Genomic DNA, 15,557 nt, shown 5'->3' on the forward strand with positions numbered 1-15,557 from the left:
TTAAACAAACTGTGGTGCGTTCACACCCCAGAAGGAATACTACTCAGCAATAAAAAAGAACGGGCTACTGATAACACGCAGCAACTGGGATGGATCGCTGACGCTGAGTGACAAAAAGTCAAGCCCAAAAGGTTCCATACTGTATGGTTCCATTCAGGTGGCATTCTTAAAATGACAAGAGCATGGAAATGGAGAACAGAGTGGTTGTCGAGGCGTAAGATGAGAGTGGGAGCGAGGGAAGTGGCTGTGGCTAAAACAGGCGGCCTGGGGGATCCTAGTGATGCTGGCAGCATTCTGCATCTTGACGGTACCGATGTCAGGATCCTGGCGGTGAGACTGAACTCCAGTCTCACAAGATGTTACTATTGGGGGGAGCGGGGACGGGGTGAAGGGCACACTGGATCTGTTATTTCTTACTATTGCGTGTGACTGTGCAGTGATCTCAAAACAAGAAAGTTTAATTAAAAAGAAAAAAGAAGGAAGTCATTTGGTGCTTATCTGAGGAGCAGATTTGACTGGCATCCTGCATTTTCTCTGGCCGCGCTGGGGCCTGCTGGGATGCAGACTCTCTGGCCCCACTGCAGAGCCACCGAATCAGCATCGCGTCGTGACACCCAGGCAGGAGCTCTGACTAGTCCAGCTCCTGCTGTGCCTGGGCTCCTGGGAGTCTGGGCCAGCAGCAATGACCATGTGTCCTCAAGCTCCTTATGGTACTGTTTCCAAAAGCCCAAAGGGAACTAATTGCACATTTACCCGCGATCAGCTGCACAGGACAACTGCATTTCCACCCTCCGGAGTGGTGTCCCGCTGGACGCACAGTGGAGCCGGACTCCTGCCCTGGCCTCCAGGTCATCACAGCCCCAGCGCTGCCCCCTCTCTCTGATCACTTCCCACTGCTCTTGCCATGTGACAACACACCTGTTTGTTTCTCAATCACCAAACCCATTCCCATCGCAGGGCCTCTGCGCTTGCTGTGCATTCTACCCGAACACTCTGCCTCTAGGGTTCTAGTGGCTCTCTGCCCACGTGTCACCTCCCCAGAAAGGCCTTCTCTGCTCCTCCTCTCTAACCCGGGTCCCCTCGCCCCTCCCACGTCACATTCCATCACATCAAACCAATTCATTTTCTCATTGCAGTTATTAGCACCTGCCCATACTAAACGTTTCATGCAAGTTAGAAACCATGGCACTTCTGAAAAAGTCCGAGTCATAAAAATCAGGAAAACACATTAATATGTAATTAAGAATGTAGTTTGTTTGGTGGACAGAATCTTTTATTTTATTTTATTTATTTTATTTTTTTTAAAATATATTTTATTAATTTTTTACAGAGAGGAAGAGAGAGGAGAGGGATAGAGAGCTAGAAACATCGATGAGAGAGAAACATCAATCAGCTGCCTCCTGCACACCTCCCACTGGGGATGTGCCCGCAACCAAGGTACATGCCCTTGACCGGAATCGAACCCGGGACCTTTCAGTCCTCAGGCCGACGCTCTATCCACTGAGCCAAACCGGTTTCGGCTATTTTATTTTTTTAAATATTTTTTTATTGATTTCAGAAAGGAAGGGAGAGGGAGAGAGAGAAACATCAATAATGAGAATCCTTGATCGGCTGCCTCCTGCACGCCCCTCTACTGGAGATCCAGCCCGAAACCCAGGAATCGAACCATGAACTCCTGGTTCATAGGCTGATGCTCAACCATTGAGCCACGCTGGCCGGGCTGGACAGAATCTTTTAGAAGCACCCAGAACGTGGAAGAAATAAATAGCCAAACAGGCCGCGTCTGGGGGTCCTTCCAGCTCTAACCTTGACGTCTTTCCATAAATCCCATTGTACACTTGTTCCTCCCTAGCTTGAAAAATTTCATCTTTCTAGAATACAGTTCGCACTTCTCACCCGGCATTCAAGGCCCTTCTCATTGGGCTCCGATTAACTTCCCCAGGGTATTTCCCTTCCTCCCCTAGACAGACTGTTCTATCTGTTCCAGCCACACAGCTCTCTGCATCATTCCCTGAACAGTCCACACATAGTCCCCGCTCCATGCCTTTGCTTGAGCCATTCCCTTTGCCAATTATGCCTTCTCTATTTATTTGGATGAACAACGGCTGAGTAATTTGTTCAATCAATGAACATGTATGAGCCCCAATTGTGTGCCCACAATGCGCTATATGGATAAAAAAAGTATTGGTTCTTTCCCCCCAGCTATTCCAAGTATAGGAGGTCCCAGCAGAACACCTGGTTAATGAGATTCCAATTTGTGATTTTCAGTTCTGAAGTCCTCTGTCATTTCTAACTCCTGGTGGCTTACGTGCTGGGTGATCTCAGATGATGGATTCGCTGATCTGAATCTGTGGGACTCCTGTCCACACTGAACTGTTTCCTCCAGAGACCTCGTCTCTGAGTTTGCTGCAAACCAAAGGCACTACCAACCCAGCATCGCTCGAGACCCCTCAGAGGGTCCCCTTAAGGCAGAGACGCAGTTCCCTGAAAAGATCTGCCATTAGGTGAATCTATAAGAAACTGCCACGTGGGGGTTAACACTTAAGTATCAGCAAAGGCCTAAGGTCCAACCTCTACTGCCAACATCTGCCCTTAGGACAGCCAGTCCTTTCTGTTCACTTACTGCTTTCCTCTCCTACCTCAGGTTTTGGCTTAAGGTTGGTTTCCTTTAGGGGGGAGAGGAAGTGGCTTTGGAGATTTCCCAGATGTCGTGTGAGCCTGGCAATGCATTAAAAAATATATTTTATTCAGGAGTGGATTATTTTGCAGTGGGGTAGAGGGGAAACCCCAGGAATAGTGAGGCAACTGCTGAAATCCCAGGAGAGGTATATTCTTCCCAATGAAGAAACCAAGGCTCACAGAGGTGAAATGACTTATTCAAGGTCACACGGCTGGTAACAGGCAGGTCTAGGGTTTGAACCCGTGCACAGCAGCAGAGAGCAGGCTCTTTCTACATTCCCTCTGCCCTGAGCTGCCTCCGGAGAGCCGTCCGGGCCTGGGCTCGCCAGGCGCCCTTACCTGGTGCAGGGGGATGACGTAGAAGGCCCCCCCTCCGGCACACTCCGTCACCACGGCGATGAAGTGGGGGTTCACGGCGCAGAAGTGATTGTCGTGGACGCTGTGGGTGATGGGCACCGAGTCGTAGCAGTTCTCCTTGCTGGCTGGTTTGCCAAAGACGTGGCGGAACTTGGAGCTCCGGTACTGGGGGTGCCATGACATCTGCAGGAGACAAACGGGGACAAGGAGTCTGAGGCTCACTGCCTGGGTAGCGGGGTGCACGGCGACCTCAGCCGGAGAACACAGAAGAGGGTACAACCAGGACAGGGATGTGCTATGAACCCAGTGAACAGGCTGTATCGGTGGCTACTTCCATGGACCCGGTGAGATGTAGCGAGATGATGTGCGATTATTGCGGACCTGTCTGCTTTTCATCCTTCCAAGGGTGAACACAGAAAGAGCAGAAAAACGGTAGAGAGACCTCAGCACATTCCCAATCCACCATCTCACCAGACAGGCCGGCCACCCGCCCCTCCCAGCCCAGCCAACTGGGTAACACTGTGTCCTCTGGAGCCAGCCAGCCTGCGCTTCAATTCCAGCTCTGCCTCTTGCCAGCTGGGCAGGCAAGTGACTTAACTTCTGAAGCCTCCCTTTTCTCATCCGTAAAACGGGGACCATGAGCGTATCCTTCTCAGAGACTTGTCATGAGGGTTACATTAGATGATACATCTAGATCCCTGGACCAACAGTAATAATTACGACCACTGTTCTCACCCAGGCATCTTGAGCCGGCCAGGCTTCCCATCCAGCCTTGCATTTGTTCACGCCATGTTTACTGAGCACCACTGAGTGACTAGACCCCGTGCCAGGCCCTGGGGTTTCGGAAAGAGTGAGCCTGAGCCCAGCCTTATAGGAGCGAAGAGTCCTGTGAGAGAGGCCATCGGGGGAGTCTGGACCACTGCAACCCGGGTGCTATACTGACTTTGGAGGTGCGTACAGGGCAGTCAGGGAGGGCTTACCATGGAGGTGACATGTGAGCTGTGATGTGAAGGGCGAGAAGGAGTTAGCCATGTTGGCAGGACAAGAGAGGACTGGTGGGAGGTGTCCCAGGCAGAGGGAATAGCTGAGCAAAGGCCGCGAGATAGAAGAAAATACGGAAGGTTTGTGGAACTACATGCAGTTTGGTAAGATTAACAGGGAGATGTTAAAAAAGAAACACACACACACACACACACACACACACAAGCATAAACTGGGCAATGTGAGTAAAGAGAATACCAGCCAGGGGTGAGAGGCCCCAGTCACGAACAGCCGGTAGGAGGGTCTAGGCCTCATGAGTGGCCAAACGCCTGACACTGTGTGGCCTCCCCTCAGTCTCGCTGCTGCTCAGGTCAAACCCTCGTCCCCAGTCTCGCTGACCCCACCGCACCCTCCCCTCTCTGCTCCCCATGTAAGGCAGAGAGCCCCTCTGGATACCAAGCCTGGGTGTACTCCTTACCGCCGGCCCCCACCTTGTAGCACCCTTCATTGCTCCCCCCTACAGGTTCAAGGCCAAACTCAGCCTGTCATTCAAGGCCTTCTGGTCGGGTCCCACCCCATATTCCAAGATTCACTTTCCCTGCTCATGTCCTAAAGGGTGCCTTCCAGATAACGAGCACCACCCCGTGCCCCTTGGGTCTGCTCATGCATTCCCCGTCCTCTGGGCCTTCGCCCTGGCCTTTCCCGCCGCTTGGCCTGCCCTTCCCAGCCATCGACTGCCTGTACCCACCTCTGCAGCCCCACATCCTCCACCCCCAGCTCCCGTGACGCCCCGAGCGGCAGAGACCTTGCTCTCCTCTGCTCCCCACAGCCGCCTCTCCTGCCTGCCCGAGGTCCCTGACACCACCTGCCCTGATTTGGACTCTGGTGTCAGGTCTCATCTTCTCCACCAGCCTGAGGGTTCCTCAATGCATGGAGGCCCAGCTCCAGGAGTGCCCAGCACGGAGCACTGCCTGCCCCCGGCCCCAGGAACGTCCAGAGGAAGACAGTTTGGCTGGAACCCACGGGGTCAGGACCCTTAAGGTTCTTCTTCCCTGCGCTCAGTTCAAAGGCACAAGGTCAGACTGTTGGCCTCAGGAGGTTGTGGTGACCAAGGGTGACCGGGGGGCCAAGCCCTCACAGGTAGCCCCTCTGCCTCCTGGGGGCAGGTCTGTCCTGGGAAGCTCAGACATTCCCCCTCTCCTTTTGGCAACTTTGCCCAAAAGCCTGGCTGCGTTTGCCAAAGCTCCAGGAGGCAGCACAGAATGCAGGGACTGACTAATGAGCGCCCACCTGATCCCAGCAAGGAGGTAGGAAGCCTCACAGAAACACAACGGAGATTGGAGGCAGTGGGAAAGCCAGAGAGGGAAAATGCGGAACAAACAGAGATCGTCTGGAATGCCAGGGCGCTGAGCTCCCGAATGCGCTGCTGGGTCCTCCACACAGAGGAGGGGGACCTCAGCTTTGTGCCTGAGCTTCCCAGCAGTCAGTGCGATAAGGGAAACAGAAAGGAAGGGAGTCAGGGTGTGTAAGAGACAAACCTCCACCCGCGAAGGAGCAGCACAGCCCTCCTCTGCCCGGGCCTGAGAGAAGCGGGTCCTGGGAGTCCTCTTAGAAGGAACAGCAGGTCAAAGACCTCCCCAGGGTCTTGTCCATTCGGTGGCAGCTGGGGGTGGGACAGTCGGGAGAAGGCAGCAGGCTCAGCTCCAGGTCCCCCATCGGCCTCACTCTGAGCAGCGTCGGGGGTGGGGAGGACCGTCTGTGGCCAATGGTGCTGCTCACCAGACAGCGCATTGCTCCCCTCACCTCCCAGCCTCCGTGCCGTCAGGCGGCCATGGGCTGACGCCTGGAAGACCTGCCTGTGACCCTCCAGAACTCTGTCCTTGGTGAAGAGATGAGAAGCCAGTGTTCTAGAGGGTACAGCTTCCATCATCCTAGGTCCCCCAGGGAACTGGATGGAACCGAGCATCTCCCCGCAACTGACGCGTGTTGGACATAGGGGCTGACAGAGAAATGAACGTACAGATGAACCACCGAGAGGGTGGGGTTATCTGTCACAGAGCACAGCCTACCCATCCCGACTCACCCCGCCCACGCAGGCCCAGCCAATGGTCGTGGGCAAGCAGGTGGCTGTGCTTGCTATGGCCAGAGCACAGGAGCCTGCCGGGAAGATGTGGGCGAGGGGAGGACTCAGACTCCTTCGGGAGCCACATTAAAGAACCTGGGCTCAGAGGGCGACGGGGAGCAACTGCAGGAGAGTGAGACCAGGCTTCACGGTCAGGTGGACTCCCCTGACGGCCGGGAGGAAGGAAGGGTGGGCCAGAGGGGAGGTGATTATCACCTGGGCTGAAACAGGGCAGAGGGCATGGAGAGGAGAGGATGTGTTAGTGAAATGCCAAGGAGGGGGACCCACCAGCCCTGGCATCTGCGTGCCTGTGGTGGGCTGTGGGGGCAGGGGCAGGTCATGGCTGCTGAAATCAACACGATCCGCTGGCCATCCACAGTCCTAGCCCCTCCGGCCACTCCCAGAGCTCTCCCTCCACCGCCCAGAGCTTGGTCCCACGCTCGAGGGACGGTTCTCTGCCCAGGGTCAGGGATCCTCAAGAGGCCTGGGCAAGTCTACCTGAGCTCACAGTCACCTCCACGGAAATAGCAACTCACAGTGGGGGGTGGTTGCTAGGCGCCAGGGCCATTCCAAGTGCTTCCCCTGTCTGAACTGAGGAGGTAGGGCTACCTGGCTCCCCATCACAGATGCAGGGGTGCGGCCAGACGTGAGGGCCCCGAGGTCACACCGTGTCAGTGGTGGAGCTGGGAGCTGAACCCGCTGTCTGCAGCCTCCAGACCCAGGTTCCTGAAGATCATGAGCGTGATGACAAAAGCTCTTTCGCACCCACTGCACCCTGGACCCCACCTCAGCCCGTGACCATTACCACCCCCACTTCACCCAAGAGGAGAACGAGGCTCCGGAAAATAAGTGGACGCCCTCCAGAAAGGGGGCTGATGGCCTCCACGGGTGAAGCCGGCTGGCCTCGGAGCAGCCTGAACACTAGTGACCTTCTGCCCCCTGCCCCAGACTCCTTTCCCCACCCCACCCCACCCCACCCGTCCCACCACCTTATCTTTACTGCCAAGGTTCGTCCAGACCTATTGCCATGGAGGGAAATGTACAGAAGTGGGGGATGGAGCAGCACCAAGCCTCTCCCTTTGCCCACGATATGGGAGTGTGCACCCATATATGCAAGTGAACTTTGAACGACGCGTGTGCACTGTGTGTGCAAGTCTGTGCATGAGCACTGCATCCACCAGAGTGTTCACAAGGACCCAGTGCTCACTCCCGTGGTGTGCTCGCATGTGTATCCGAGCATGCATGAGTCTAAGGACTCAGCAATTCAGAGAACATGCGTTTTATTTTCCCTACAAGCAGGCACTTGCTGGAAATGCAGACCGTAGCGGGCCCTCAGCCTCGCCCAGGGGCTGGCCCAGAATGGCTGATCCCGGCCAGGTTTATATGCCACCCATCCTATCTTGCCCGGTCCCATCCGGCTGGGTCCACATCTATGCCACAGCAGGCTTTCTGAGGCGTGGCACAAAGCAGGGGTGGCATCTATTCTGTCCCATGCATGCTTAGTGCCCCTGATGCCAAGGGATTAGGCTCTGTGGGCTGTGAATTCCCTGCCCCCCTCCCAAAGGAGTTAGTCATCTCTGGGTTAACATCCTATTGAGTTGATTTAATGCCTGGCAGGGGGTAGCTGGCTGCCTGTCCCAGCCCTCAGCTCTCCTGTGTCTCTATTTGGTGCAGGAGAAGCGACTTGACCAAGATCCTATGAGCAGAATCAATGCAGGTGGGAAGCAGAAGCCAAATCCTGTCCAGAGGCCCCTTTTCCTGCCACATGCTCCTCTCTGACAGGTGAGAGACGGACAGATAGACAGACATAGAAACTTTCCTGCCTGCCCCCAAAGGCCTGTCTTCCCAGCCCAGCCCTCCAGCATCGCAGGACAAGTGTTGGCTCCGGGATGGCTGAAAGGAAACCCAGGCTGAGTGTGTACAAAGCAGCATAGGAGATGATTCATTAATTGCACTATTCCCAGCCTCAGGGAAAGAATGAAATTACCTGATTTGGTCTTGGAACCTCCGGGATGGGTAGATGTCTGGTATTGCCGGCTACCATTGTCTCTTTATAAGTTTGTGGTTCCACATCTGACATTTGGAGTTTTATTTCTTTTTCCTAAAACCTGACCTTAACTAGCCCCAGACGTGCCTCCTGAGAGTCCAAACCACCACACTTATGTCTGCCGCCGTTAACAAAGGGAGATTACAACCACAAGTTTCCTGGTTTTAAAAAATTGCCCAGCAGGTGTGGCTCAGTGCTTGAGCATTGACCTATGAACCAGGAGGTCACAGTTGGATTCCCAGTCAAGGCACATGCCCAGGCTGTGGGCTCCAGTGTGGGATGTGCAAGAGGCAGCCAATCAATGATTCTCTCATCATTGATGCTTCAACCTCTCTCCTCTCTCCCTCTCTGGAAAAAAAAAAAAAAAAAAAAAAAAATATATATATATATATATATATATATATACACACACATATATATATCTCCTATATAATAAAGAGGTAATATGCAAATTGACCATCACTCCAACACACAAGACAGCCGCCCCCATGTGGATCCAAGATGGCCGCCACAAGATGGCCAGCAGGGGAGGGCAGTTGTGGGCGACCAGGCCAGCAGGGGAGGGCAGTTGGGAGGAACAAGGCCTGCAGGGGAAGGCAGTTTGGGGGAACCAGGCCTGCAGGGGAGGGTAGTTGGGGGGACCAGACCTGTAGGGGAGGGCAGTTGGGGGCAACCAGGCTGGCAGGGGAGGGCAGTTAGGGGAGACCAGGCCGGCAAGGGAGGGCAGTTAGGGGTGACTGGGCCAGCAGGGGAGGGAAGTTGGGGGTGACCAGGCCTGCAGGGGAGGACAGTTAGGGGCGACCAGGCCTTCAGGGAAGGGCAGTTGGGGGGGACCAGGTCGGCAGGGGAGGACAGTTAGGGGCAACCAGGCCTGCAGGGAAGGGCAGTTGGGGGGGACCAGGCCGGCAGGGCAGGGCATTTAGGGGCAACCAGGCTGGCAAGGGAGGGCAGGTAGGGGTGACTGGGCCAGCAGGGAGGACAGTTAGGGGTGACTGGGCCAGCAGGGGAGGGAAGTTGGGGGTGACCAGGCCTGCAGGGGAGGACAGTTAGGGGTGACCAGGCCTTCAGGGGAGGGCAGTTGGGGGGGACCAGGCTGGCAGGGGAGGGAATTTAGGGGCAACCAGGCCAGCAAGGGAGGGCAGTTAGGGGCAATCAGGCTGGCAGGGAAGGGCAGTTAGGGGTGACCAGGCTGGCAGGGAAGGGCAGTTGTGGGGAACCAGGCCTGCAGGGGAGGGCAGTTAGGGGCGACCAGGCCTGCAGTGGAGGGCAGTTAGGGGTGACCAGGACAGCAGGAGAGGGCAGTTAGGGACAATTGGGCCGGCAGGGGAGGGCAGTTAGGGGTGACCAGGCTGGCAAGGGAGGGCAGTTAGGGGTGACTGGGTCAGCAGGGGAGGGCAGTTGGGGGTGACTAGGCCTGCAGGGGAGGACAGTTAGGAGTGACCAGGCCAGCAGGGGAGGTCAGTTAGGGGCAATCAGGCTGGCAGGGGAGCAGTTAGGCGTTGATCAGGCTGGCAGGGGAGTGGTTAGGGGGTGATCAGGCAGGCAGGCAGGCAGGCAAGTGGTTAGGAGCCAGCAGTCCTGGATTGTGAGAGGGATGTCCGACTGCCCATTTAGGCCCGATTCCACAGGGCAGTCGGACACAGGGATCGGGTCTAAATGGGCAGTCAGACATCCCTCGAGGGGTCCCAGATTGGAGAGGGTGCAGGCTGGGCTGAGGGACACCTCCCCACCCCCGTGCATGAATTTCATGCACTGGGCCTCTAGTGTGTGTGTGTATATATATATATATATATATATATATATATATATATATATATATAAACAAATATTACTGTAAGAGCACAGAGCATTCTGCTTGAAGGTGGCCTATAAAAGACCAAAAAGTAACATAATAAACACCTAGTTATGGGCAGGTCCCTCACCTTGACTCCAGTCCTGACCAACTGTCATCTGTTGTAGGATTTATCCTTGGCCCCAAACTAGCCTAGGAAAGCTTCTTTCTAATTCATCCTGATCCACCCGAGAGGGGGCGGGACTTGGGGCGGGAAGCCAAGGCCACCTGCAGTCAGTGAAAGGCTCCCTCAACCTGCAGCCCTCCCTCTCTCTGGGCAGGAAGAGGAAACCACTGATTCTCCCGAGTGAGACTTCCATCCAGTCATTTCTGCTCATCGGAGGCCTGGCCCTGTAGCTGCCCCTTCTTGGCTCCAGGTGTCCTTATTGCCGCCAGCAACAGGGTGGACGTGACAAGGGTCTCATCCCCCAGGCTTAGTTTTCGTCCCTCCTTCAAAGCAAGCAGAGGCCGGTCGCTGTCCACGGAAGGTGGTGGCCCACTTTCCCGCTTTGCCGGGATGGGGATGGGGGTTCTGGGGCTGGAGGGACCTTCAGTGCTAAAGTCGGGAAAGTTCCAGGCCAAGGGGGACAAGTGGCTCCCCTACCACCTACCAGAAACCTTTATCTGATTCACGTGCAATGATTTTCCTTTAAGTCACCAGTAACCCTGACCCTGGCAACCTGCCTGTGAGAGACTCTAGGACTGATTTCTTTTTTAAAAAAAAATATTTTTATTGCTTTCAGAGAGGAAGGGAGAGGGAGAGAGAGAGAGAAACAACAATGATGAGGGAGAATCATTGACCGGCTGCCTCTTGCATGTCCCACACTGGGGATCGAGCCTGGAACCCAGGCATATGCCCTGACCAGGAATTGAACCGTGACCTCCTGGTTCATAGGTCAACACTCAACCACTGAGCCATGCCAGCTGGGCTAGAACTAACTTCTTAAAGAGCCCAACATCCTGAACCAGAGAACAGACCATATCAAAGCAGAAAAGTCCAAGGTTTGTAAAGAGAGGTGAATGTGACGTAATTCAGTCACCAACCTTCACCCGCCGCTAGCTGTGCTTATTCCGTGCCAGGCCTGCGGTGGGGGCAGGGGAGGGGGCCAGAGAGGATGGATTCAGTGACTGCTTTCCACACGTCTACACGTCTCAGGGGAAGGGCCAAGAGCAGGGGAAGATGAGAGGCCAGGACCCGACAGGCTGTCTCCCTTCTCAAACTGACGGCTAGGGCAGTGGTTGCTACGCTCAACGCACGCGAGGCTCACGTACATCACAGCACTCGCTGGGGGACCCAGGCGCTGGCTCTGTCCAACACAGAGCCTCCCGTCACACCCGGCTTCTCAACTAACGTCAAAATGAAATTGAGTGTAAAACCCAGCTCCCCAGCCGCACAGGCAGCATTTCAAGTGCTCCGCAGCCACGTGCGCCATGTGGGTATCTGATGGAAGTGTGATTACGGGGCGAGTCCATCACACCTGTGTGACTCTGGGCACGTTACTTAATAGTCCATTTCCTCCCCAGTAAAATCAGGCATTGTAACAACAGCAAAAACAACAGCTAACACATGGCTTACTATGTGTGACGTATGTTCCATGTACTAACTCAACCCTCACAGCAGCTCCATAAATACGGTCACCCCATTTCTACAGACGCGGGAACTGGGGCACAGAGAGGTTAAGTAACCTGCCCGAAGTCACACAGCTAGTAGGCATCTGAGCTGGAATTCAAAACCAGCCTGTGTAGTCCCAGGTCCACACTTCCTCACAGGGCTGCCCTGACCGTTAGAGGAGACAATCCACACAGCAGTGCTGGGTGAACGCTTAGCACTCGACAAGTGCTGGCTGTCAAGACTGATGTGGTCCCAATGCTTACAGGACGCTAAGGTTCGATGTAGTGCATGACAGGTCTGTGCCGAGGGCCCAGCGTTTGGGGAATCTGAGCAAGAATCCCAAACCAGAAAGTGCAAAGCAGCCACTGGGCACAGCGCCTGACCCCTGGGGCTTGCCACGCTGGTGGAGGGAGCAGACAGGCAGTGAAAGCTCACATCCCCGCTGGCCAGGGAATCGGCGGAGTGTGCATCTGTGCATCTTCCTGGTAGGGCTCTCCAAGTGGAGGGCAGCTGAGCTCGGCCCTGTGCTAGGGGACAGGGGCTCTGGGGCTCTTGTGGGGGGAAGGGGCAGTGGTATGGCCCCACCTCGAATGCCCGCCTTCATGAACAGGGGAAGCAGAGGCCCCCTGCAGCCACCAAGTAGAAAACAGTGGTGTCTCCAGGTTCTCTGCCCAGTGTCCTCCCGCCTTCCCCTCCCCCTCCCCCAGCCTCCGGTCCTTCTGGTCCAGCACAGATGCCCTGCACGGCCCACAGGAAATACAGATGGAGTCAGAGAGCGAGCCAAGAAGATGCCTCTCTCCTCCTGATGAGATTAGGCCTGAGGGAGGCCTCCTCCTGACATCTGACGCTGCCCAGAGCCGTCCCTGGGCCCTGAGGGGCAGGGGCCTCCTAAGATGCCCCCCCTGCCCCCGCCCCAGGGCCCCACCTGCTCTCTACCCCTCCCCCAAGCTGTGCGGGGCCTGGGCAGCCTTTCTCTTGGTGACTCTGTTGCCTGCCCCTCCCCGCTCCAGGTTCCTATCCTGCCCCCACCCTGACCCTGTCTTTCCCTTAGGGCCCCCTCTGTCCTCAGGATAAAGCCCTGGGCTGGACTTGGGCTGTGAGCGCCCCGCCCCCCATTCCCCCACGGCCTTCTCTTCTCCACAGACCTGCCCTCTGAACCAAACAGATTTGTCTGCTCCCCTCTGAAAGCATCGTGTTTTCCCAGCCCCCCATCTTCGCTCACAGCCCTTCTCTCTGCCTCGAATCTCGTCAGCCCCCGAGTCCATGGGCACTGGGCTGGGCTCCTAGGACGCCCCCTCCTCTCACAGCACCTTCCTGGGCCCAGGCCAAACAGAACCACCTCCTGGGGGGCTCCCGGCTCCCAGGACCGACAATCTCTCTGCCTGTGAGGTACCAGGGCAGGGGGAGAGGAGGGACCAGGTTCGAATCCTAGACCCACTTGTCTCTGCACCTCAGCACCTCGTCTGTAAAGGGTCCTAATCGCTCACTCGTGGGGTCCTGCCAGGGGTCACTGAGATAATGGGGTCAAACACCTCGCATGCGTCTGGTGCGAAGGAGGAGCTCAGCTGGTGGATGCTCCCTCCTGTCCTGCTCCCTGTGATTCCTCCTTCTTTCACCTGTCGTCTGTCTGTCTGTCCGTCCGTCCGTCCGTCCGTCCATCCATCCACCCCCAATGGCCCTCCCTTTTGCTTTGCCCACCCACAGGCCAGATGCCATAGGCAGGCCCTGGGGGGCTGGGAAGAGACCATCTGGCTCCTGGATCGAGCTTTCACAGCACTACCAGCCCTCCCACCCCGCTCGGGCACGAGGGCCTGGGCTGAGTCTGTCCTTTCTCAGCAGGTGAGCTGGTCAGGCTGGAGAGTCCTATTCTGACACCACTGGTCCCATGACTTTGGACAAATCTAGTCCCATCTCAGGTGTTGACTTTCCACCTGTAGGCTGGCAATGCCCTGCCCCGCCCACCTGTTGGGATGATCGGCAGAGGGCTCTGCAGCCTGCACATGCCAAACCCTGGGACCGTGACGGCTGGAGCTGACTGCCTGGTGCCTTTGCCCTTTGGGGACACAGAACAGGGCTTCTCCCGTTTGTTCCCCCACATCAGGCCCTGACCAAAACTCCGGGTAGATTTATTGCCCCACAGTCTCCTTATCTAGCAGTTTCAAGAGATAAGGTCACATGGGGCTTTCGAAAGACACCTCCAGGAGACAGAAAACGTGGAGGCTCCACTTCCGGCTCCCGCCCCTTCCTTGGCAGAGTGTCTGGATCTGTCTTTGGACAGGGAGGGATACTGAGGCCCAGAGAGGGAGGGGCCTTGCTCAGGGTCCCATTGAGCAGAGGACGGGGCTGAAGCTGCACCGCCTCCTGGGATGGGTGTCTGGCCAGGGCCTGCATTGTTGTCAGCAGGTCCCTGCCTTGGACCCAGGAATCAGCACCACCCTGCCCTGCTGCTGGGCCCTCCCGGAGCCTGTCCTGCCCTGGGGCTGTGAGGAGGCCGACATGTAACCAGCAAGCTCAATTCAGGGCAAACAGGCTAAGCAGGCCGCAGCAGGGAGATGGAAATCTGGGGAGTTGGTGAGGGCTGCAGGGCAGATTTTTGAGCTAAACCTTAAGCTCAAAGTGAGTGAACCCGGCACAGAGTGAAGGAAGGCACTCACTCCAGGTGGAAGGCATGGCTCAGCTGCACCTCCACACCTGGCAGCACGGTGGCTCAGGGCGGAGCGCTGAGGCCGAGAGAGAGGGGTAGGGTGTGGGGTGGGGAAGCAACAGGCACATTCAGGAAACCACCAGGGTCTGGGTTGGCTGGGATCCGGGCGAATGCAGGGAGCAATGAGGGCCGTGGCTGGAGAGGGGGCCGGGCGTGGGCTCTGAACGCCGGCTTCGGAGCTGGCGCTTGAAACGATGGGAGTCTGTGAGCAGTGGTGTGACCTGGTCAGAGCTGACGTGGATTTAGCTGCAATTTGGTAGTTAGAACATTTGCCCTGGGAAAGTACAGGGTGGGGCCAATGTATGTTTACAGTTGTTTGCAATGGAAAATAATGCAATAATTAATAAATTGTAATACAAGACTAAACTGTGTTTCCTGTACTCACAAGTGTAAACCAGCCTTTGCCCCACCCTATAGCTTCTTTCTTAACTTTGGGCTTGTGTGTAAGGAAGAAATAAGAGGTTTTGTTTCATGGCTGGCTCCGGGAGGCTGGAGGGCTGTGGAGCACGGGGAGGAGGAAGGAGAGTCTGAGGCCTTCCTTGTCTGGACTCGGGAGGAAAAGAGCGTCGTTGATTAGGGAGGAGTGTGCAGAGCCGGCGGATTTGGTGAGCAGGAGTCGGGGCCTGATCTGCCACCTCTACAGATCTTAGCTCTACGAGCAACTGAGCCAGGAGGCCTGGCCTACAGGCCACATCCCAGCAGCTAGGGCTTTTAAATCAGAAAATTGTTTTCTTTCATCCTTCAACCTGTTCCCTGGGGTAGGAGTCCCCAGATCTGACTGGAGCCTGCTGCTCCTGCACATGCCTGGGCGCCCAATACTCTGCTCAGGAGGAGGATGGGAAATTCCTTTCTGCTTCTCCCTCACCTGCTCATTAACATGGAGATAAATGCCGCTGCCCAGCCTTCCTTGATTCCCCAGCTGGCATTGTAACAGCTGCCAGGAGAGGATGGCGAGGCACCTTCTCCCTCTGTCCAGCCTCCCTGAGCTTCACGCAGATCATGTGTTCAGACTGGCCAACTGGCCAGGGAGGGGCAGCAGGCCCAGCGGAGGATGAAGGGTAGAGCGAAGATGTCAGGGCACCGGGCCGAAGAGGCGCTTCCGCCCCAAGTCCGACTCTCTGTAAGGACTGGCGACAGCATTTCCTTTACATTTTTTTTTCCTTTTAAATTTTTTGATTTATTGATTTTAGAGAGAGAGGAGGAGAGTGAGAGACCTACAGAGAG

General features: G+C 56.0%; 1 protein-coding gene across 1 annotated transcript in view; it reads right to left on the reverse strand.

The window, feature by feature from the left end:
* Positions 1 to 15,557, reverse strand: part of CORO2A (coronin 2A) — a 54,427-nt gene that overhangs the window by 26,126 nt on the left and 12,744 nt on the right. Inside the window, exon 2 of the mRNA XM_080669458.1 lies at positions 3,019 to 3,219. Coding sequence (XP_080525584.1) covers positions 3,019 to 3,219 — 201 coding nt within the window. The remainder of the gene's footprint in view (positions 1 to 3,018; positions 3,220 to 15,557) is intronic.

Source organism: Plecotus auritus (genome assembly GCF_963455305.1).
Source record: "Plecotus auritus genome assembly, chromosome: 5".
NCBI lineage: Eukaryota > Metazoa > Chordata > Mammalia > Chiroptera > Vespertilionidae > Plecotus > Plecotus auritus.